Genomic DNA, 25,985 nt, shown 5'->3' on the forward strand with positions numbered 1-25,985 from the left:
GTTAGTAAGCACGTTTAATACAACTTTTAAGTCGGGGCACAAGCTGAATAATCGGTTAAGAGCTATTGATGAATCATCGCAATAATTGCCGAATAGTCGAATAATCGTTCTAATAATTGTTAGATTATTCAATTATCAAAATAATCGTTAGTTGCAACCCTATTCAGAAATGTAGCAAGGTCTTAATTTTTATTTTAAAGATATAAGATATTTATACTATTAATGTAGGATTGATGCAGAACATAAGGAAATTTGAAGGAAACTTCAAATTTTAGTTGACACAACTTTTTATTAAAATTACACAGACTCACACACACGTATACTGTGTGTGTGTGTGTGTGTGTGTGTGTGTGTGTGTGTGTGTGTGTGTGTGTGTGTGTGTGTGTGTATATATATATATATGCACCAAAAAATATTTAAAAATAGCATTTACATGATTTTGATCCCTTTAATAACACATAGTATAATCTGGTGTCAGCTATTAATCTTAAAATCATTATTTACACATATAATAATGGACACAAAAATTAACCATTTTGTAGAATGACCCATATGATATCACAACTTTTGGTACACTTGATATGTGGCACACTATTGTTATCCTGAGCCTCTGCTGAGATCAGCTGTACTGGATTAGTTCATGTCCCCCAAAAGTGCCTCTGTGTCTCCAATAACAGCATGTATTAATCATGAATGCAGGACAAGAGCGATTTTGTCCTGAGCATGTATCAGGTGTACAAACACGAAATAGATGAAAGATTAGTAAAGATCACATGATAGTATGAAACACGGGTCAGTAGACACCATTAAGTTACACTATTTATTGCTTTGTTTCAAACCCTAGTGAGCTGCAGATATTAAAGCATCATAGGTGTGCTGTTGAATTGAAAGCTGCTCCAAAAGGTAGCAACTTAAAAATGTTGCCTACTAAGATACCTTATTTTGGCCAAATTCTAAGGTAACATCACATGTACTGAAAAGTGCAGATAAAAAATAGCTTTGTGTAATTAAAAACTAGAGTGCTATGTATTTTATGTTTGTTTCCAAAACATGTCATTAACTTAGCAACATGCTACCGTCAATCTCCACTGAAATCAGTTAAGTTGCGACTTCTGTTGGCCAAAGAATGTGGGTGTGTCCAGCAATACAACAAAGTGAGAAAAGTTTTACTTTATGCCAATGAGGAGCGACAGAGTGCTTCATTCAAAGTGTCTGCTTTTTTCATTTCCGTAACATTGCTAAGCTGTCTCTCATCCCTACCACCAAAGATGCAGAGACTCCCGTTCAAGCCTTCATCACTTCCTGAATGGATCACTACAATGCCCTCTTTACTGGTCTCCCCAACAAAACCAGCAATAAGCTACCATGTATCTAGAATTCAGCAAGAGTCCTCACATATTCCAGAAAATCATCACTTATTACTCCCACTGTCCATTAAGAACACATATCACGTGATCATCGCGTGAAATGATGCGAGGCGATCATCGGTGTTCTGCAACTGCTTTCGGGTCCTTGAAAAGTTTATAACATGCGAGTAAAGGCAACCGGTGGAATTTCTGGTGCCCCCCTAGGGAGTTGGTGCCCTACGAAGACAGCGTAGTCTGCTTACAGGGAGTGGCGGTACTGGCAACACTACTCTGGAGTATGGTTCCAGAGATTGGGTGTTCGAGTATTGCAAACCATGGTTTTAAAAACTGTCCTTGACCTTTGAGTCTACAAATTGTGCTTACCACAATGAGGGCCATCCTCTACTGTGTAATTTTTGCTTCAATCCAAAACTTCTTAACTGTAGCAATATTTTCCCCACAATTGTTTTGTACTCTTAACTTGGAATGTCTCTTTGGCGTCATCTAGACGAGTCAATTGAGTGGCACAGTGGTTAAAGCTCTGGACTATGGTTTAAAAGATTGGGTGTTCAAAACCCAACTCAACTAATCTTAACATTGTGTGTCTATTGTACTGGAGCTCTTTGCAATGTGCTCAGTGAATGCCAGTGGGGCTTGGGCTCCATCACTGCTATATTTTTATCAGAATTATTGTGATCATTATTTTTATTGTAATTACTATTTTGAGGATTAGATTTATGTTATACAGTCAATCATTTCCTCTGAAGCACACCATGTTGGACCATGACCATGTTGGTCTGTGTCTTTAGCGCTGACTACAGCCTTTTGCGGTTTAATAATCACATATGATCATATTTATATTTTTATTTGCTGCCCTGAAGGATAGTGAAATCAGTCTAATGATGAGCTCTAAATATATTCCCGATATTGCTTCATTTTATATCACCAGTAAAATCGTTGCGATTATATTGTGAATATTCAATATATCGCCCAGCTCGTAAACTCAGGTCATCTAACTCATATTTACTGGTTGTTGACATCTTTGGCTGGCATTTAGTGTCACTTCTCCCAAACTATGAAATTCCCTCCCACAATCCCTCTGTGACCTCTCCACCCAATCTGAATACAAATCTCAATTGAAAACTTATTACTTCACATAGTCTAGTTGTTTGTCTTGTTTTACATTTCAGTTAAGTGATTTGTGTCTGCAGTGTCTCTTCACATATGATCTCACAGCTGGGAGATTCGTTTGCATCTTACCTTCAGCAGCTCTCGGGGGAAATCTTGTCCTGCATCGAGTCCGTCCAGGTTATTGATGAATTCCTGGCATGTCATCTTCTTCCCAATATTCTGCAGGGCATAAGAAACATTTATTAGGCCATTAATGGGGCGGGACAGTACTGCATCAATCTGATTTAACCTGCGAGCTAGACAGGGCAGAGGAACAGATCGCTAATGAACTCCAGCATGCACTGCTACAGCAGCTGTATATCACTCATCACATTTACACACTCAATGAAAACTGACACTAAACTTAAGGAAGCATACGCACGGGTGGGCACTATGACCAACATATGTACATCACAATATAATATTTATATAGTTCTTTTAAAATGACAGTACTCTACGCTAAGTGGTGTTGGCAGATCTCACAAGAGGAATAAATAAACTGGTCTGAAAAATAAAAGGTAAGCCACTTACCTCACCAAAATAAGCTAAAATAAACTATTAGTTTTTTCCTGTGCGGTGGATTTATCAGTGAAGAAATCATAACAAGCATACAGTTAATTAAAAGTTAAGCATAATTTTTATTACAGATCTGCTTCTGAGTCAAAACCCAGAAGCATCAAATCTGTATGAATGCATCATATCAAACTTGGAAACAACTGATAAATGTCATTTTTACCAATAATAATGTTCCCTTTACGAAAAGCTTCACTATGATGCTGCGCTGCTAAGCGCTAGGGGAACAACTCTAGCTGTGAACCGAGCTGAAATAGTGTGTGTAACACGTCAATGAACATTGACCGGAATTTATAGCCTCAGCTGATGTAATCATTAGATGCACCTGTGGCCAGGCTATAAATGGATACGTCACCAGGTGTCGTCAGAAACTCTTTGTTCAGAGCGATTCTGTTTCTGTGTGTTTCACAAACCCTGTCAAAACTTTCTTTCCTCTGTTAGGAGTTAGAATCAGTTAGGCAGTGTGCAGTAAACGTTGTTCTCTTTTCTCTTCTGTTTAGAAAATATTATATATATATATATATATATATATTTAAAAAAAAAGAAAGAAAGAAAAAAAAAAGAGAGAATGACTGAAAGCCGCAAACGGTGCGTTTTCCCCTCTTTTTGCTCTATAGCTGAAGAGGACACACATCAGTTTTGCTCTGTTTGTTTGGGGGTAAGAGCACGCTGCTCTTGCGTTGCAGCAGGGCGGGTGCGAGCACTGCGATTTGCTTTAACAGGCAGAGTGCTTCGTGCTCGCCTCGCTTGCTTCCGGGAGTCAGCACTCACGAAAAAGAAAAAAAGAAAAATCGTTCGTGGGGCTCTTGCATGGATTTGGCTGAGGAGCAAGAGACGGGTTGATCCCTTTCTCTCGCTCTCTCCCCAAACTCAGCTGGTCCTTCACATGATCTCGAAGCGCGTTCCGACACTTCTTCGGATCATGAGGAGGATCGCGATTCTCTTCCCGCCTCCGAGCTTTCCGTCCGTGAAAAAAAAATCTACGGAGGAATTGCTCGATGTTGTTACTCAAGCGGTTGCCAGATTGGACTGGCCATGCGAAAAAGAGACACCAAACCCTCCAAATTAGGGGATAGATTTTATCTTCCAGTCTAAGAAAGGGAACGCCTCATGAGTCCCTTCCCTTCTTTGAAAACCTCCATGAAGAGCTTTTTCGCTCATGGAGGAACCCCTAAAATAAATAAATAAATAAATAAATATATATATATTTTCTTCCCGTGTCCACATACCCTCGACGTCATTATATTCGACCATCGTGGGTGCTAAGGCACGGGGGTATTCAGTGATGCCGCCGGTCGAAGAGACGCTTGCGGGCTATCTCTCGCCGGGCTCGGCATCGTCACTTAAGAAGCCCTCTCTCCCCTCAAAGCCCCTCTCTCCCCTAGTGGGAAGGGCTTATCAAGCAGCAGGTCAGGCTGGTGCTGCTGTGCACACTATGCTGTTTTACAGGCATACCAGGCTGACCTCCTGGATGACCTGAGTGTGGGTTCTGCGCTTGACGAGCAAGCCTCAGACCCGCCTCAGTCCTGTCTGAACGGAGGCTCAAAAGCAAAGCCTGGCGAGTCGTGCTCCTCCTCCCAGGGATTGGGGACAGTCTTGCCTCCCTCGCCAGCCCCCGAAGCAAGACCTCAGGGCTATCATTTCTAGTAAGAGAAAACCCTGACGGTCTTGCGCCTAGATTAGGGGGTAGCTCCCCTCGGGATGGGGCGCGTGCTTCACTTCACCCCTCCCTGTACCCCCTCGAAGCCCCTCCATTCCTGCCACCTCTTGGTGTTTCGGGTTGCTGAGGCTTCCGTCAAAATTGGGTGTTTTCGCTGTTCCTGCATTTTATTCAGGACGCGAAACACTCGACAACCCCTCAACAGGAAGTGTTCAAATATAATACCCATCTCAGAGATCCTGGCAGCGTGGAAACTTCTGCCAGATATATTCTTTTCTGTGGGTCTTATAAGGGCATCAGGATTTAATTCACTCGCCTCTTTTCCGGGTTTCCACGGCGTGTTCTCACTACCGTAAACCGGATTTCTTTTTTCTGTAAAAAAAAAACCTCAATCTCCTGGTTAAAGGGGCCATGATATGTGTTCCCCTTCCAGAGAGAGAGTTAGGTTATTACACTAAATACTTCCCGTTTCCCATGGAGGGTGAGGGGTGGCGTCTGGCTTAGGTCCTAAAGCTTGAACTGCCCATGGGTGTTCAAGTCCAAGATGATGCCTATCAAGACGGTCGTGTCTCAAGCCCTACAACTCGTTTGCCTGGTCACCATCGATCTTATGACGCACTTCTATACTTCATTTAGAAGTTCTGTCACAACATGGAAAGTTCCTGAGGTTCGCTTCCGGGGGCTAAGTCTTCCAGGATCAGGTTCTTTCACTGCCTAGCCCTTTTTACCCGCACATTCACAATGCATGATGTAGCTGGCTCCTTGCGACTCGGGGCATCTGCATTCTGAATTATGTAGACGACTGGCTGATCCTAGCGCAGTTCCAGGAACTGGCAGTTCAGCACAGGGACATCGTCTTAGCTCATCTGTTTTTCTGGGGTTGAGGCTCAACGCCAAGAAAAGCGTCCTCTCTCCCACTCAGAACACTGTCTATCGAGGCATCTTATGGAGTTCAATCACAATGCGGGCACAACTGTCTCCCGCTAGGATTGAGTCCATTCAGATCACCCTGAGCAAAGTCAGGCTAGGTCAAGGTTGCACTGCTATCAGTATCAATGATTTCCAGGTCTCAGGGCGACCGCGTCCACGGTGATCCCTCTGGACCTTCTGCTCATGAGACCGTTTTTGTTGTGGCCAAAAGCCAGGGGATTTCTTCCAAGGGCCAAAACCCCTAGGCTAAATAGGGTTATGCTCTCAGGCTTCGCTCCTTCCTATGTGGTTCAGACCCCGGTTTTCTGCCTTGGGTCCCACTCTAGGTGTGTCTTGTTGTCGCAGGCTGCTAAAGACAGACGCCTCCCTGACAGGTGGGGTAGCGGCCTTAAGTGGTCAGCCCAGCTTAAGGGGATAGGAGGGTCAGCCAGCTCGGTTGTCACAGTCACTGTCTCGGGTTGATGGCTGTATTTCTGGCCCTGAAATACCTCCTCCTGAGGCTGCCATGTCTTGGTGCTGGTGGACAATACAGCGGTAGCCTCTTACATAAATCATCAAGGAGACCCACGTTCCTGTCAGCTGTATTTCTGACACGCCGGATTCTCCTTAGGGCCCATGGCAAGCTCCTGTCACTCAGGTCAGTTATATCCCTGGATGCCCGTGATATGGGAGCAGATTTACTGTCCAGACAGAAAATACCAATGGGGAGTTAAGAACTCCACCCTAAGGTAGTAGTTGGCCAGAGTTCGCCAGCAAGGGTTTTTGCCTCTTACTGATAGAACCGCTGGCCGAACAGGGCTTGGTTCTCGGAGCGAATTTCTTCCCTCGACGGCTCGCCTTGGGCGATTCCGAAGAGGAAGGATCTTCTATCTCAGGCACAGGTCAATATTTCATCCCTGCCCCGAGCTGTGGAATCTTTCATGTTTGGCCCCTAAGGGTACCAACTGAGGGACACAGGGCTCTCTCCTGAGGTTATCGAGACCTTTTTAAATGCCGGGCTTTTTCCACTTGGAACAAGTTTGGGTGAGATCTTAGGGCAGAAGAGGACCTCTTCGCCTCTATGAATAGCGCAATGTCTCCTCTAATTCTCCCTGAAATCACCCAGCCCCCTTGGGTCTGGACGTTAAGACTCATACATGACCCAGAATGCGTCTGTATGCGTTTCTTTCCCCGGTTTCTCTGCTCCCGGGAGTCTTGGCAATGTTCACCAGCAAGGGTCTTGCCTCCTATTAATGGCGCTGCGCTGGCCGAACAGGATATGATGCTCGGAGTTAATTCCTCTCCTCGATGGCTCGCCTTGGGCGATTCCGAACAGGGAGGACCTTCTCATCCTTGCCCTGAATTGTGAAACCTTTCATGTCTGACCCCTAAGGGTACCAAATGAGGTTCACAGGGTTTTCTCTTGAGGTTATCGAGACCATTTCAAGTGCTAGGGCTCCCTCCACTTGGAACTGATCTGGGTAGATTTTACAGGGCAGAAGAGGACTTCTTCGCCTCTGTTGATAGCGCAATGTCTCCTCTACTTCTCCCCGAGTCGCCCAACCCCCCCCCCTCCCCCTCGGGAGGGGCTGAACGTAGTAACGCAAATGCGCCTGCATGCGTTTCCTTCTACTAAAGTTCTTATTACAGAACCAGCTAACTGCAGTTTGCTTCAGTTCTGGATTTTCTGTAGAAAGAACCGTCAGGGGGTTCTATGTGGCCACTGCGGTTTGCCACGGCTTGGTGGGCGGGGTGTCCTCAAAGAGGCATCCTCATTATTGCTCAGGCCTACGAGGCGCGCGGTCAAGCTTCGCCAGTAGGTTTCAGGGCGCACTCTACCAGAGGGCTCTCCTCCTCTAAATCCTTGGCTAGAGGTCTCCCTCTGCAGCAAGTTTGTGATGCGGCAGGTTGTCCTCTCCGCACACATTCATTGGACGTTTTTAGTTTGGATGTTCTGCACTCCGGGCTCTTATGCCCTTGAGTCGACATCTCAGCTCATGCCTGAACAAGTTTGTGATGCGGCAGGCTGGTCCTCTCCGCTCACATTCATCAGTTTTTATGACAAGTTTGTGTTGCGATAGGGTTCTCTTTGCACACATTCATCGAACTTTATGGGTTAGATGCTTTGCTACTTCGGGCTCTTACGTCCTTGAGTCGACATCTCAGCCCATGCCTAAACAAGTTTGTGATGCGGCAGGCTGGTCCTCTCCGCACACATTCATCAAAATTGAATGGTTTAGATGTTTATGCTACTCCGGGCTCTTATGCCCTTGAGTCGACATCTCAAGCTCATGTCTGAGACCTCTCGCGTTTTTGTGAGTACACTGCACAACCGTAGGGGTCCGGACAGCCCCAAGTGTGGCGGCGTGGGTATTGCGTTCCCCTAGCGCTTAGCAGCACAGCATCGTAGTGAAGCTTTTTGTAAAGGGAACGTCTCGGGTTACATGTGTAAACCTTGTTCCCTGAAAAAAGCGGAATGAGATGCTGCGCTGCTTCAAAAAGAAGTATCTGACGACACCTGGTGACGTATCCATTTATAGCCTGGCCGCAGGTGCATCTAATAATTACATCAGCCGAGGCTATAAATTCCGGTCAATGTTCATTGACGTGTTACACACACTATTTCAGCTCGTTTCACAGCTAGAGTTGTTCCCCCTAGCGCTTAGCAGCGCAGCATCTCGTTCCGCTTTTTTCAGGGAACAAGGGTTACACATGTAACCCGAGACGTTTTCCTTGAATCTGGATTAGCCGTGCACGTACAGTATATGTAATAATTACACATAGTTCTACAGGTCTTTATTCAGCAAATGTGATGTGCACAACAGGGAATTAGGCAAAGAAATGTGTGATGCAGCAGTTTCCTTCAGGATTAAAGCACATGTTTCATTTCTTCAAGCAACATGAAGTGGTGTAGTTCCAAAAATATACTGTGAACCCCATTTGGTTTCATGAAAAAATTATCAGGACGAAATTAACTGGTTATAACCTGTAACCAGCCTTTAAAAATAAAGTTTTCACTCCAGAACAATTAAAAATCACTTTGTTCCAGTTTTCGGTTTCTGTTCCTTGAACCATTTTTAGTCCGTCACAAAATAAAGGAAAACAGAAATAAAACAGAAGATTTAAACACTTCAAATAAGTCAAAATCACACTGCCTACTTCTGGTGTCACCTCATTCCATGAATACAGCTTAAAGAGAGAACATAATACTAAACACTTCACTGTGTGGGGAAGAATTTTTTTCACCGAAAAATACCATATGTAGTAACACACGAGTTAAAAACAAAAGACTCAAAACAGTAAAACTAGCATTCTAAAACTATTACCGTAATTTCCGGACTATAAGCCGCAACTTTTTTCCCACGCTTTGAACCTCGCGGCTTATACAATGACGCGGCTAATATATGGATTTATATATGGATTCCCGCTTTCAAATTTTATATATATATTAAAAAAAAAAAAAAAAAAACATTCTGTGACGTGCTCAGTTTTTTGGCGGCGTGAAGCTTTCATTAGACCAATTGAAATTGCCGAACGGGTTAAGGTCAAAACAACTTTTTTTGTTTACTGTTTAGATTAAATCGAGCACGCTCAAACTTCCCATCATTCTGATTACGGTAGTCATTTTGTCACCCTCACATGGCAAAGACACGGAGAAACGCATATGATGCTGCTTTCAAGTTGAAGGCGATCGATCTGGCTGTTGGAAAATAAGCTGCTGCACGGGAGCTTGGTCTTAATGAGTCGATGATAAGACGTTGGAAACAGCAGCGTGAGGAATTGACTGCAAAAAGACAACTAAATCTGAGGCTAGTCAACGCCGACACCGAAGGAGATGACTTCAGTGGTTTCAGTGCACAGGACGAGGAAGATAGTGACCAATGACTTTCTTGGTAGGCTACTGTTTACTGCAAATGTTTTATTACAAGCCGTGTGTGGCAGTGGGGGCGTGGTCAAGCGCCCGTCCGGGAGAGAAAAGCTGTAAGGGCGCTTACACCTGCGCTTAAATTATGTCTAACACCGGTGTCTAATTTCAAGTGCCCTGCTTCACGTGTCCTTCTTGGGAAAACTGCCACACGGGCACCAGTGTGACAGTTTTCAGCAGGGCACTTGACGTTCCAGGTAAGGCTTTTAATGGCCACAGCAATGTTTACAATCAACTTTATAAAGTTTCTCAATTCTTCTATGCGCCAACACTAGACTGACGTGTGTCTCTGTGCTCAGCAGCTCTGTGGCTGCTGCCTTTTTATGCCGCTCTCCCCATGCTTACTGAAATTAGACACCGGTGTTAGACATAATTTAGCTTAGGTGTAAGCGCCCTTACCGCTTTTCTCTCCGGACGGCGCTTGACCACGCCCGCTGCCACACCGTGTTTCGTTAAAGCCTATTTATTTTTGTTACAAGTCGTGTTTCGTTAAAGCCTGAGTAAAGTTCATTTGTTTCAATGTACCGGTAGGCACCTGCGGCTTATAGACAGGTGTGGCTTATTTATGTTCAAAATAATATTTTATTTAAAAATCAGTGGGTGCGGCTTATATTCAGGTGCGCTCAATAGTCCGGAAATTACGGTAGTTCAAAACTCTAAATTCAGATTGGATGAGACACATTCATAGCTGTTGTAAAATAGCTGATTGACGAACCCCTGTGATAGCACATCATGAAAATAACGTAAAGCTGTCCTGTCCACTGATAACTAGGGTTGGTTATTAAAACCAGATAAAGTGAATATGTTGCTATTTCTGGCCAGAAACATCAAAATTTAAACATGGTTTATGGTGAAAGATATTAAACTTCTTTACGCATTTTTCGCCATCCGTTGCGGAGCTATTCGATTTTGCATATTATTTTTTAAACGTTCATTTGTGTAGTTCATATGACCGCTTTACAATATTTCAATAACATAATTTATTTTGTAGCCTGTGCTGAAGTTAATTGTGCTGCTAATTATAAGTGAAATGGTAATGCCGAGTTTCGGTCTGAGTGTTGTTCCCGTTTTCTTGTTCTTTATTTGTTGTTCTTCTATGTTTTAATAAATGTGTGTTATTCATATTCACCTTGTTTCTTTCATTTGAATTGACATTATGGATTTATGGCCAAGGAAATTTTTCTTTAAAAGTATTAACCAGACAAAAGTTATTTGACGTTCGCTGGTCTGGGTTTATTTTAAACTGCCGCTTCAGTGTATACAAGAGCTCATGTGACAATGAGCAAGATTTTCTGAGACACAACAACTACTAACAATTAATTAATAAAGGCTATTTTCTTGTAGCCTACAACATAAAATATTTTAATCTAAATGTACAGTGTAAGACATGTAAAAAAAAAGACAAGAAGCTAACAATGTCAAGATCAATATTTGTGTAGCCTGCCTGACACGGTATTTTCACAGACTAACACGTCACGTCTCTGGCATATACTACAGTATTTAAAATAGCATATATGCATTAGCTATATTCTCAATTTAATTTACAGAGCAATCCCTGCAAAGTTTTTAGGTTAACTATAGAAGAGACTAGGATTAGTGAGTCACACTAGCAAGACTCGCAAAAGGGGGCGTGGCATCACGATGGTGGCTCTACATCGTGATGTTGGTCAGCCATCACGATGGACGATGATATCGTCCATCGGCACAACCCTACTGATAACCACACAAATGTATCTACCATGATCTACATACGTACACAGTATACAGTAAATAGCACTGTTCACTTGGAAACACCAGACACACAGTACTGTGATAATAATGAAGCTCATGATGCACACGATTAAATACTGCTGGAACACGTTCAGCTTTAAATGTAAAGGATTAAGGATATCCATTACAATCAGGAAGTAATCAATTCTAATATGATGAGATTATGTTAATGTAGTGTGTAATCAGTAACTAATTACCCTGATTATCATTACTCATGTCCCTATTAGCAGCCTGAACATTTGTTCTCTGACAGCAATCTTATCCATACTAGACATAGTATGGATGAGACACAAATTAAAATGTAATAGCAAGCAGAAGAGAAAGGTTGAATTTGTTTTAAAAATTATTACAAATTTTATTATTTACTACTACAATACACTATTGCAAGAATTTTGACCCAATGTCATATATTCAATGACTCGGGCTGTCGATTTAATGCGTTAATTTTGTTGCGATAAAAATGAAAAATAACACGTTACATGAAATTAACGCAATTAATCGTGCACCGACTTGTAGGTCAATTCTGTATTAACTAATGTTCCTACAGTTCCGTCGGAGCAATTTAAGGTCGATGTGCCACCTTGATGTGGCAGTAAAGGGCAGTCAACACTCCAGCTGTACAGACAACACGCCTCCTCAAATGAAGCTGAAAACTAGTGAGACACGATGCAACCAAAGTGAGACGCTCAAAAAGCGTCCATCTGACGCACAAATACATAGACCAACAATTAAAAATAAAGCAGAGGGAATTAAGACCAATCATAGCCACTTAAAGCCACTTTTTGTATTGCATAAATGCTTAATGATGCAATACGATGTAATGTATATAAATTATCTGAACTATAATATTTATCAGGCCAATATATTATATTTATAATTATCTTTATTATTCTAAATTAGTGCATTAAATTAACTTAGTTAATTAAACTCTGGTAAACATTTTGTAACCTGTTGACATACATTATTATTTATAAATTGTTCTCTCTTTTATTATTTAATTTTGTTTCACGGATGAAGCAAGTTAACACTAAGTTAACACTAACAAGCTTTAAATGGGCTTTTAAGGGTTCAATGGGGTACAACACCAGATATTTTTGTGTGAAAAAACTACAGTTAAAATATGAATTAATAACTTTTAACATGCTGGGGAAAATCATTATATGCATATTTAAGCAGCCTCTGAACTTTGACCTTAACAAATATTTTCCATAATTGTTGTATTACATTTTTCTTTAAAACATATAAAAAAAGATTTTAACATTGATAACACCAATGACATGAAATCAAGGGACAAACATTCTTTTTAAATTATTAATAATAATTTTGTTTTAGTACAAAATAAATACACAAATAACTTTACATGCCATAGAAGTGGTGTACCAGAAGAAGGGAACAAGGATTTTTTCAGGCAATTAACAATTTCAAATATATTTTCTTAAACATTTGCGAAACTGAGACAAGCCATTTCGTATCATTAAAGGTTAGGTTATAGAATTATATATTTTATTTATTTATTTTTGCTATTTGACATTTTTTTCATGATTAAAAGTCAAGGGACATTTTTGTCAACATATTTTCATATTGACCCAAATGTTGTTGTCAGAAATAACATTTATAGAAAATTCACAGAAAATAATATTTTGGGAGACACAAAGCTTTCTTTACACAAGGTGGCGCTAGGCGGCTCACAAAACTGAATCCTCCATTGATATGCATTCAAATCATTCAAAACATTTTACATCTTATATAATTTTTTCACTCTGGAGTGTCATTTTTTATTAAAACTGATAGTTGCAAGAATTCATACTTGTTAAATCTGCCACAGTAGTATCTATATATAATATATATATATATATATATATATATATATATATATATATATATATATATATATATTAAATCCTCCAGTAACACTTGATTGTGATTGGCCAATTCTGAACAACGCTGCCAAAAGTAACAGGTGCCACATGACATCCGTCTACACCGTTACACTTTCTATATTTCACTTTTTAAGCACCTCTTGTTAAAAATGGCAATTTTCAACAGTTTTCCAGGACTTCAATTTGAAAAAGCTAAATTCAAGTATTCAAGCACCTTGTACGAACCCAGTAATAAACAGCATTAAAATGGTATATCCTGATATTATTTGTATATCATTAATTGTATATTACTGTAATATATATACATACAGTCAGAAGTTTCTCAGCTTTTTTGACACTATTTGATATATATTGATATTTATGAATTTGGAGCTGTTTGGTTTGATACGTCATTAAAGTGAGTATGTGACATAACTTTTAGCTGAACAATTCCTTTAAGCACATGCTTTCAGAATTAAGCATTTCATATGTACTCAACAATACAGTAAGCACATAAAGTACATACTGACGGCATTCTCAACAGTTACTCTGTCTAACTCTTGATTTCTGCTTCTGCTTTTCCAGGCTGCTGATAGATAATGTTCTAGACGCAAACTGCTGAAGCCATGGCTCGGCTGACATCACGAGCAGCCGGTGTTTGTTTCACTCACTGTACTGGTCGTACCAGCACCAGCTGAGATTGTAGGTGGACGCCACTGACAAATGTTCAGACTGGCAAGAGATATCAAACGCACACACAGCCAGATCTTCCACTGCAGTTTCATCTGTGAAATGATGCTATAGCTGCATTTATCCATCATTTGAACAGCACAAATCAAGTGATTTTTTATCATTTGACACGGGTTTGCAGTATGAGCAGATCACAGCAAAGACTGTAAGAGTCAGACATTACTCTGCAAGGACAGTTCAATGTAATTCAGACATTTGAACAAAATGGTGTTTGCCTCTGCAAAACTCACTGCTGCAATGCAAGGGTGCTGTGGTTTGTTACCATGGCATTGCTATACCATTCATAAGGTGCTCTGAATTATTTGTAGCATGCTGTTATGCGATTACTAGGGTATCTACACTATAAAAAAATCCTGTTCAATTTACGGTATAAAACTTCACAGATGAATTTGGCCGTCACATTGTGTCTCACCACAAACGTTGCATTTTAACACAGAATGTGAAGTGCAAAACAGTCAAGACTCTTGCGTTCTGTTCCATTACGCTGCACACCATTTAGCTATTTATGAACGTGAGAACTCATCTAATGTAAACACCCCCTATGAAACGCATCTGATCAGGATCATGTGAAACCAAACCAGTCTAATGTTACAGAGCTTCCTTAAGACTTATTAGTTGACTAGTCATTCAGGCAACCCACTGATCTCAATCAAAGTAACAATTTAACTAATGCAAGATTTTGGGCTAATTCAACAACAATTCACATATAAAGCAGCATTTCCATCCCATGTGTTCAACAGAACAAAATGGTCACAAATTCTGGGAAAAATGCCACAAAATAAAAAAGCCACCGTCATTTTTTTGTTCAATGTAATAAAATACTTGCGGTTTAACATGACCCTCGTGTTTGCTTGCAATTGGCAGCAGATGCATTATGTCTAGGAATTGAAGCATTTCAGATGAACCAGAGCAACTTTTGAGATGCTATGCGATGACAACAGTCCACTGGTTAGTCCAGTTAGGAGGGAATTATTTAGTCACATGACTTGAGGCAAAGTCCTGACTTTTTTGATGCACATCTAGGAATTTATTCTGTAAATAAGATTCCATCATAGTGTACGTGCAAATCGTATTATCTAATCAAACTTTTAACCGCCTCCAACGAAGCAATGTTTTTTATGCAAATATTTGAGATTTTATTTGTGTTTCCATCCAGCATTTTTTATGCAATGTCCTAAAAATTGGAAAAATATATGAGGATGGAAACCAGCTACTGACTAGTTGATAAGGAAAATATGTATTTTTGTTTAGTAACCAAATATTAAACCCATAAATAAAACACAAGTGTTCAAGTAGTCTTTAGATAGCTACACCTGCTCTGTGTGTCTATAACCTGTGTGATATGCATAATGTTCCCTCTCAAACGCAGTCATTTATTTGTGTGTGGGCGTCTGGCATATATTTGTGCAACTCTGAGCTGCATTCACCCACATCACGGCAAGAGCTGCTGAACACTGTTTGAAATGAAAGTACTGTGGCGTGGGCACAAAATATCCACGTCTCCACTGAACATGTCCAACTCAAAACATGCCACCCTGTGAGATCCAAGACACATGACCAAACTCTATGGAGACCAAACAAGATGAGCTATTCTAAAAGGACCCTCAAGGGTGCAAAACTTGCTTCTATTTCTTCACTTGTGACAACAGGAATCTGATCAATCAAGATGCATGAAGTATATAAGTGGAAAAATCATAGGTCATATTTAGGTGCATACTAATGTGAGCTAGAGTGATTTTATTATGAGTAATGGGTGTTAGCCATGATGTAAATCACCTAAAACACCCTAAACCATGGTAAAATTACTGTAATGCAAGGACTTGCATAAAATGGCAGAAACTGCACTATGATACAAGACACCAGTTATAATAAAGTTATAATTATGAATTATTGGAATAAACTATTATTTTGCCAAATAATATAGTTCATTAGTCCAACTGTATGTTGTTTGCAGTTGCCTAGCAATGCAGTATGTATCAATTATCTTTTTTTTATTATTTAAAAAACAACATGTAAATAAAGCACTTTTCAAATGGACAATATTTTTTAAAATACTGTAAAATATTGCAATAAGCCAATTAATTTGTCACATTTAAATGCAAATTTTAAAATGCATTTTGAAAGATAATTTGCCAAATGCTTTTCCAAAATGTGCAATCACAGGTGTGCATTTAAAGTCATTTTACAATGGCTTTGAACGAAGCTCATCAAATCTGTTTTATATGAAAATATGTTTGGTAGATTTACAGGTGAACATTTGTTTATCCTATCAACAGACATTTATTAAATAAAGAACCTTAAGATTAAGTTCATTTATCCGAATATGGAATTATGTTTCAATTGTATTCATTTAAGACTAAATCAAGTTCATGTCGTGTCCTACGGTATATTGCAATCCTCCTGCACTGGGATCTTTTAATCAGTCGATAACTCACTCTCATACGGTCAAACGTTGACTGGGTTTGTGTGCTCGAGACAATTACATAAAAAACTGTCATGTTTCATTGAGAATGTTCATTTAACATTTACAATGTGCATTTCTAGTGTGAGGTCAGAGGTCAAAGGTCACTTACAGGGCCATGAAGGTCAGTGTTGAGCAGCATAAGTGCACAGGTGAGGCAATGAACTCCATCTGCAAACATCAGAAACAATGAACAATATTCTCCTCATATCATCTCATATCAAACATTCATCTTTGCATCAGACCAAACGTTTAACATCACTTCCATGGCAACAGTATTAGCAACAGATTTATACCCATATACTAGTCATTGCTGTTACCAAGATGGTTGCTATGGAGGAAACATGCACTCTGATTCTAGACACTATCACGTTTCATGCAGAATTACTAAAGGCAGACAAACTCTCCAAATGGTTTGATTTGTCTTATGGGTGAATCTAACCAGCTCCTATTTCACTCCAAAAAAAAAAAGAAAGAAGATAAAGCTTATTTTTAGGACCATTCAGATTTTTTTCTTTGTGACATTATTTTCATGTTAATTATGTTTATTAAAGGAATATTCCAGGTTCAATACAAGATCAGCATAATTGACAGCATTTATGGTTAATATTGATAACCACAAAAAATACTCACTGTTTCCAAAGCACAGTCACAAAACAAACAATATGCATCTTAACATGATTTTAGTGTGATCAAATCTATTACTAAACTTTGCTGTGTGAAGTTATATCTAATTTTACAACTTTGTTGCCATAACGCCGAAATGCCATAAACCCTAAAATGAGTGTAAAAATTACACTTTAAACAACTTTACAGCTGAAATAATGTACATTTTTATTTTAATTTTCTTTTATAAAATGTACATTTTATAAAATGTACATTTCTGCTTTTATAAAATGTACATTTCTGCTTTTAAACCCTCCAAAAACTGGCCACGCTCACAGTTATTATTATTATAAATATTTTGATATCACCTATGTATATAATATATACAATCTAATTTAGGCTACGTTTATTTAAAATCTAACATATTTTTTTATTTTAACTAGGGCTGTTGATTTAATGCGTTAATTAAGTGCGATTAATTTGATAAAAAATAACTCGCAATAAGTCACAATGCCCCCGTATAGGGAAGATTCCTGAGAAATGCAAGCTTGTAGTACCACCTGTTTACTCCAGAGGGCAGTAAGTGAAACTTCAGCTGTATGAGCAACACACAGTTTATACAGTGAAGAAAACAACCTTCAGCAGCAGCACAACACAGACATGCGTTACGTTCTTGTGTTCAAAACATTTGATGGTGCGCAAATCCGAACTAAGGGATCTCAAGATGTGTTCCAAGTATTAAACTATATTTAACTTGTTATGTTTATGACGCAACACACCCGAGACGCTACACAAGCATGTCTGACACTTGTTGAAATTGACGGGTCCTTAAACAAGCCCTCATAATAAATCTCCAACTGATTGACAAATTCACTTGTGAAATGGATTACTGTGAACTGTGTGACAATGATTGACTTATGATCAATAATATGGTATTAAACAATACATTGTATTCTAAAGACGCTTTTTGTATTGTCTTATCAATGATTAACACTTCTGCTACAGGAATGTAATGCATTTTAATTATCTGAATATTATATATATATATATAAAAATGACAAACTATCCAAACACACAGGACTCTCATAGACTTACATTATGAGTAAAAACTTGTCTGCTAATATGACCGATGGCAACAGCTGCTATCGCTGAGATTGTCAGTAAAGTTTTAAAGGTGTAGCTAAGCAAAGGGTTTATTGATCTAAAAAACATTTTGTGTTTATTTAAGTTGATGTGCCGTACCTTGTGTAGTGATGACTGTGGGGTTACACTGATAGAACCGGTTAGAGAAATGAATTAATACTCGCTCTCTCTCCTGAGTCTCACCCATCAGTGAGAACGCTTTCAGAAATGATCTGCAGGAACAAGACAAATGCATATAAAGATGATATTATTTGTCTGAAGATCAGGAGTCTTTACAGATGTCCAGACACAAGACAAAAATAATCAACACGTCACAGGAAGAAAGAACCACAAACAGATGAATGAAAAAGTTTGTGAACTTTGGCCAATTATCTGAGCTGCAACTGCATGAATGACCCCAGACATTAAAATAACAATATGACAATAATTTATGTAATGAACTTTATAATAAATAAATCATTATTTTGTTGCATCAATAAAACATTCATTAAGTTAGGACATGGTAATATACCACTTGGGCATGAATAGGTGTCACCGACATAAACGTAGACGGTCATGTGTTGATGTATTCATCAGAGAGCACTCAGAGCTCCGCCCACATGATAAGAACAGCACTCAATGAAATGCCATCAGACTGAATCTGTACCTGAGTGATTGGTCCAATGTCAAGTCTGTAAACTCAAAGAATGTGAGGTATTCCTCTGCCACCATCTTACTGAAGTCATTACTGCCAACACAAACACAAGATTCATATCAGAACAAAGATAAAACTTGATTTCCCACAGTTTATAGGTTTATCTAATAATAATATCTGACGAAAGCATTTACGTACTGTATTTCACAACCACACATGACACCATTATATGTTCAGTATGACTGAGAAGAATTCAATTCGGTTCCATTCCAATTATAATTCATTTGCGTTTATTTCAGTAGTAATGTCCATTTTGTTTACATATGAAAGACATTATGTTGGTCCCAAATTTGGGTAATAACACTTGGTACATTCTGAAAATAGAAATTTTAAATTTAATCATTAGTTCCATCATTTTGGTAACATTTGAGCTTAAGTCTGCTTAAGTCCATGTATTCCATCAATAAATATAATGTCTTGAAATTGTATGTATTATATTGCATATATATATATATATATATATATATATATATATATATGGAGCGGAGGGCGGGGCCGAGCTGGAATATCCCTCGCGTGCCCCATCAGGCCAATTGGGGACCGGGCGTGCGACATTCCAGCCCGGCCCCGCCCCCCTCCGCTCCACAATAATGCGTATTGGTAGTGTTGTCACAATACCAAAATTTCAGTTGTCGGTACAGGTACTATTGAAATTTCACAGGCCAATTTGGTTGCTTAGGAGACCTGGCTTGAGTCAATCAGCACACCCTGAATTCAAACTCGTGACTCAAGGGGTGGTAGTCAGGGTCAAAACTTGCTGAGCTACCCAGGCCCCCCCTCTACTGCAGTTTCTTAAATTTCAGGCATCTAGCTTTTATTTTGACGCGTGGTATTTATGGAAGCTTCACTTCTTCTTCTGATTGATAAATAGATCAATACATGTCCCAGTGCTATCGTTAAAGTGCAAATACAGTATAGTCTACATGTAATACACACTTTACAGTGAATTAGTGCTCTGCTCTTTCATCTTTTTCTCAATGCATTTACATTGATTTGCAGAACAAGTGCTAAAACGGTTCTGTCTCTTTAAGAATAGCATCAGTTCAGCGAGTGTCTCACAGAAGTTGACTCACTTTGTTGAGTGCACATTAACAAGAGGAGTCAAATGGCTTCTTTACCACATCAGTGCTTTATGTGATTAGAATTAAATGTAATTTTTTTGTAAAGAACAGAAAGGATATTAAAAGAGAAATTATTTAATGGCAAATGGATTGTGTTGAACTCGTCTTTGGACACACATTACACAGAACAAGTCAAATCAAACTTTTCCTCTCAACATACAGTGAAAGGATCTCGCTACTGAACTTCTTCACCACTATACTACTCAATCACTGCCGAGAGAAACATGAACATTTACCAGACAGCGGAGACAGCCTTGTGCCAAATTTGGTCTAATTCGTGATTTACTCGCACTGTTGAGGCTTGTGCTTGGTGTAAAGATTAATCTTGTGATTTAAGAATCGATATCGTGATTGTTTAAACTAAGATTGTGATTAATGAAAGAATCAATATTTTTACCCATCCATAGTCAACATCCTCTTATAGACTTAATCAGGGTAGACAACTTATTTAATTTGATGTGAATGAAGCCATGGCAGTGAGGGACAGCCATACACAGCTGAGGTTTGTAATTTCTGCACCACTAGCATTATCAAATGGAACTGCAAAAAGAAAGTCGAAAACTCCCCCTGTGTGCCAGATACTGTAGTCCATCAGACAGTGCTGGTGTTCAGACTGCAGAAGAGTAACAGGCGAGCACTGGGCTATGGAGGTGGGACAGTATGAGTACTGATGCAGTGATGATGCTCTCCTCTGGAGTACTCTGTCTGCCACTGAGAGTGCTTATCAATATGGATGAGCGTCTGTATCTTCATCCCTTTATTATATAACTGATAGTTCTGCTCCTGGAGGTTGAATGGTCAAATACAGTGTTCTGGTGAGCTAAAACACACTATACTGTATAGTACCAGCTGTAAAACCCCTGTTATCCAGCTACTGTGTATATCACTTCACAGCGCCCAAAGAGGCCAGTTTAATGTCAGGAAACATTCTTCATCAATACTTCATGAATATTTGCTTACTAAACTGTTAATGGATATGGACCATTTTCACAGACTGTGATGACACGTTTCTACCATATTTAACACCGTAAATCCAGCAAAATGTTATATTCGCAATTCTTTATTTTATAAATATAAAATATTTTTAACAGTATACTTTGTGTTACTCTGGATTTAGTTTTAAAAAATGAGTTACAGCAGATGCAACAAGGTTTCTACTACATCTGCTGAGAGAGTGACAGTAAATTTGGCTGATTGTTGAAATCCACCACTTCCTATATTTTTTTCTTCATTTGAAAAGTTGTGAAAATGTAATAGTGTTATTCCAAAACTGTAGAAGCAATGATGTAACTAACCGGGACATTGAATTCAGCCAGTGAAGCTCGTGATAAACAGTGAATTCCCAGTGTCCTCTGCAGACGATCTCAGTAAGTTGTTATATTTGCCAAATTTGTTAGCTTTTCTTACACAGTTGTCATCTTATTTGTGCATTGTGTTTTCAGATTTTACGATTTTTGACCAGCTACTCACTAAGTTTGGAAGATCGCGGCTATCTGATAAGTAAAATGGTGGTATTTTCTATCAATAACATTATATGCTATGGCAAAAATCCAACTACAACAATCTGCTACACCAATGTTAATACTGATTCCACTGTAACACTTTCCAGAACTTAGCAAGTTAAGCCATAGTTCATAAAATATATTGAAATTACATTATCTGTCATCTTTAGCGTAAATGTCGTCTCTGACATTCTTGTTGAGCAATGTAATCACGATGGGTTGCATTAAACCGTATGTTTAAATACGTCCTCAAAAACAATAGTGAAAGCTGTATACAAACACACTGTGACACACCAAGTTTAGGTAGTCACGTGAAACTACCACGTAGACAGTAAACCATTACGTCACTGTTCGGCTCTCAGGTCAGTGGAAAAGCATGGCCTGTTTACGATAGGCTCCAGATTGCCCTGGCTATGAACCAGCAGAGCGCAGGCTTGGCACAGGAACCATCGCAATTTTGGTGGAAAAGGGCTATCAGAGTAAAACAGTTTACCACAGTAAAGCACAATATGCCTTGAAGTGATCTGTTGATTTTGTATAATGTCTGCAGCTACTCAATTTAATAATTAAATAATAAATAAATGTCATACGTCACTCTCAAGGTTTCCACAATTGTAGATTTGCCTGCCCCTAAATGGAACATGAAAACATATGAAGAGGGGTTAAGAAAAACCAAATCCTCTCTTGAATAGGGGTGCATGGTAATAAGGAGTCATCTATGGCAGGGCTCAACAACAAGGACTGCCCGATGGCCCGGGGCCAGTGTGAGAAAGATTCGGGCCAAACCCTATCGGCCAGTGCTGCATTTATAACATTAATGCAAGCAAACAACAAGCGAGAGAGCACAAACATTACAGGGAGCGAACAAAGTCTTCTAACCAAGGAGCGAGCACAAGTATATTTATCTCACAAAAACACGCAAACCCATAATATACAAGGCACAGCCGCGTGCACGCACAAGATCGTGAAGACACCGAGCTCACTCTCCTAGTACTGTCCTCGCTCTTTTCCAAGCGTCTTAGCAGCAGCTATTACTAATGTGTAATAGTGTGTGTAATGTGCATGTGCTTTTATAGCATTGCACTATAAATAATCAGTCAAGTACATAAACGGTCTGGACCTCTTTTAACAAATTATGGACAAAGTTTTCCTCTTGTTCAATATAAGTTCTGTTTGAATGATGTTTCATATTGGGAAATAAACTGGCCTTGTCTGTCTTCAGATTACTTAAATTATTAGGAGCCTGATGAAAGGAAAACAATGTCTGTTCTGGAGTATAAAGCAACATTTCGTAACAAGCACAGTCCCAACTCAGTAGAGTGGTCTACTTATGGGTACACTCAGAATATTATAACTAGCCTATAGAAATAAGGTGTAAGTTTAGTTCATTTTCACATAGTGCCTTAAAGTAAAAAAAAAAAAAATCTAATTCATGCATGATGTAAAATAACTCACTGTAATAAACCAAGTTCAAGCATGTGGATGACCGTAGACTTCAGTCACCACCAAAGACCATTTTGATTGGCTTGCAACAGAGAAACTTTGACAGTGTGCACACAAACGGCACACAAATGGTAAAGTTAGCATGTCACGTTGCTTTGTGAGGATTAATTCTACATCTATGCACAACGACGTGCTGTTTAAGGCTTGCTTTAATCTGGATCATCTGCTGCAATTAACAATGTGCTTGTTTCCATATTTTGTTTATGTTTATTGAGGCTGGTATCATACAGAAGGCAACATTTTTAGTACCAAGCCGACCCCGTTCTTTAGATGTCAGTAACCGAGAACTGTCTGACCACGAGACTGGTCATGGCACGTACTTGTGAGCAGATGTAAACCTGGTTTAATCCCTCTTGAAGTTCAGACACAAAATTATAGGCAAGAGTATTCAGATTCCTCTGGTTCGTGTGTAACAGGTATCAAAAACACAGCCTCACAGAAGTGAATTTATGGCTGAATGAACTCACTTCTTGCCCAGATGTTTTGCGACATCCGAGCGCCGGAAGCCCTCCAGGTGGTAGAGGCGTCTGGCCAGGCGTCGGGCGGCTTCCTGGTCGCTGCGACTGCCATTGTGAAGAACATCTGTGTCTTTAAGACATTCCACAGAGTCCATGTCTGAGTCCCAGTCTGACAGCACGTCCTTCAGCCCTGCATCGCTGCTGCACAATAAGAGAAAACGCACAACTCAACATTGACACTAGTTCATTTCTTAAAGCATGTGCCTACTTTTATTGGGAACAATCTATTGGTGCATTTTATCTAAATAATATGACTTGATGAAATAACTTTTCTTTTCATCTGACATCACAAACCACTCGCTGTGACGAGGCAGGCAAGGAATGAGGATCTAAATGCAGCTTTAAATGAAACAAAAGATAAACAAAGTTACTCAGAATATAATGACAAAAACAAAAAACACAGGGAACCAAGCACAGAACATAACAACCCATGTGAAGGCTGACAAAGAAACCAGGGGAAACAAGAGCTTAAATACAAAAGGGCAAAAAAGTGAACGAGGAACCCCTGGGGAAAACAATCAGGGGAAAACCAATCATGAAAGGAAACTACAAAGGACTACAAAACTAATAGGAAACAGGAACGGGGAACAAAACAATAATTTCAAAAATAAAAGTCTAAGCACAAAAACAGGGAATACATGACACTGGCCCATTGATAAAATCAAGTCATGCCCAACTTTTTTTGTCTCTTTGGGGTGCATGTTCAAGAATCCAGTTTGAAAACATTTTTGGTGGAATTGTCAACTAGTTGGCCAACAAGTTTATCTACATTTTCGCATTTTTAGAGTTTGTCCTTTAATTGGTATGCCAACAGCATGCTGTGCTGAAGCCATTAGAGTAAAACCCAGAAAAGATGCATTTAAATTCATCCTCATTAAAACACTGCTGCTTCAGCCATGTACACATTCACACAGACGTCTTTGACCACTGTGTTCCATTTTAAGGGATGCCTACTGTAAAACTACACAAGGAACAGCTCTTAAAAATCTAAAGATCTCCAGTTGTTACGGCAATGACATCATCCGAGAACTGTGAGTCAAATCTGTTTAATTTCAGAGCCATCAGTCACTGCAGTATAATACAGACAAACCCTCAATGTTGCATCAAGTGTGCAGAAGAGAAATATCTTTCAAACATTTAAATCATCAAGAGACTGATGGAGTGAGTCTGATCAAAGAACTCTCTATACATCAAGAGCATTTATTCAGTTTTGAAGACCGGTGCAGATGTTTGACCATGAAAACTTGATTTATTACTAAGGCTCAAAGAGGCAATTTTCTAAAGGTGATGAGTCTATCCTAATCACTTACTGTATAATCCTCATATTTACAGCATTAACTTTCTTGAAATCATGACATGTATGGCAGCACAGCGTAACACTGCCATCTGTTGAGAGTCAGGGCAAGCAAAGCAACAACAAAAAAACTAAAACATTTCAGAGAAAAGTTCATGATTTCCTAGAAAAGAACAGGGTTGGTCATGAGCAGGTGCAGATGGAATCTGGAGACTTTCACATTTTCTCCACTTATTTTAATGGGAATCGGTCAAATTCTTTACAAGAGCTACAAATAGGCTACTAAACTCTTACTGACAGATAAAAGCAAATTAACTAAATAATGTAATAAATATGCAAATGATATGTATATGCATAGAGATTTTTTGTATTGGTGGGTTCCAAAATTTGTTTTTTGGGTGCAGATCAGCAGCTTTTCCACTATCAGGCCAACTGTTCTTATCACAAAACCGTGCCATTACGGTTTCTTTTTTCACTGTGGTGCCGTGAATTCAGTAGGGTGTACTTAACACAGGGGTGGGCAACTATTTTGGTAAAGGGGCCAAATCGGGCTTTAACTAGTACATTCCTTTTGAGATACAATGTTCTGCATTGATTTGGTTTTTGTATCTTTTAAGCTCAGAAATAGTTGTGTACTCAATTTTCTAAAGTGTATCTGTGTCTAATGGGACTATTCTGCAATTGCCTAAAGTATTGTATTGCTCTACAAAGATAGATGCTTTTCTATCAGGCATTAAAAAAACTCAAAAAGAAAAAACTTTTTCTAAAACATTACCGTTTACATGCTAAAAGGGTCATGACTCAGGTCTCCTCGATGGTTTGACTTTCAGCACACAACTGAACACAGGCTGCATGACTATGATACACGATTACTGCAAGAGTTAGATTAACATACAGGTGTGATGGGACTTGAACCTTTCTAAATTGAACAAATAAAAAATACATTTACATAATATTCATCTCTGGCTTGCTTTTGCTCGCACGTCAATGATGCAGAGATCTACTTTTATATTTCATTTAATCACTGAGAAGGTTTACCTGCAAAGTAGCACCAAACATCCTGCACATTTGCGCAAGTATAAATCGCAAACTGGGGGTGTTGCGTCTCTTATCTGGCAACCCTGAGCATGTTAAATGCTTGTGGAGATGCGTTAGGTCTCAATGCAAGTTAACTGAATAAT

At 39.3% G+C, this 25,985-nt stretch overlaps 1 protein-coding gene across 6 annotated transcripts in view; it reads right to left on the minus strand.

Annotated features, from left to right (window-relative positions):
- Positions 1 to 25,985, minus strand: part of LOC127635642 (PH and SEC7 domain-containing protein 3-like) — a 186,415-nt gene that overhangs the window by 75,435 nt on the left and 84,995 nt on the right. For all 6 annotated transcript variants that reach the window (XM_052115811.1, XM_052115812.1, XM_052115813.1 and 3 more), the window contains 5 exons: positions 23,460 to 23,651; positions 18,819 to 18,899; positions 18,272 to 18,384; positions 16,536 to 16,594; positions 2,607 to 2,696 (listed from right to left, as the gene is read on the minus strand). In XM_052115811.1, the coding sequence (XP_051971771.1) occupies positions 2,607 to 2,696; positions 16,536 to 16,594; positions 18,272 to 18,384; positions 18,819 to 18,899; positions 23,460 to 23,651 (535 nt within the window). The remainder of the gene's footprint in view (positions 1 to 2,606; positions 2,697 to 16,535; positions 16,595 to 18,271; positions 18,385 to 18,818; positions 18,900 to 23,459; positions 23,652 to 25,985) is intronic.

Source organism: Xyrauchen texanus, chromosome 43, assembly GCF_025860055.1.
Source record: "Xyrauchen texanus isolate HMW12.3.18 chromosome 43, RBS_HiC_50CHRs, whole genome shotgun sequence".
NCBI classification, from domain to species: Eukaryota; Metazoa; Chordata; class Actinopteri; order Cypriniformes; family Catostomidae; genus Xyrauchen; species Xyrauchen texanus.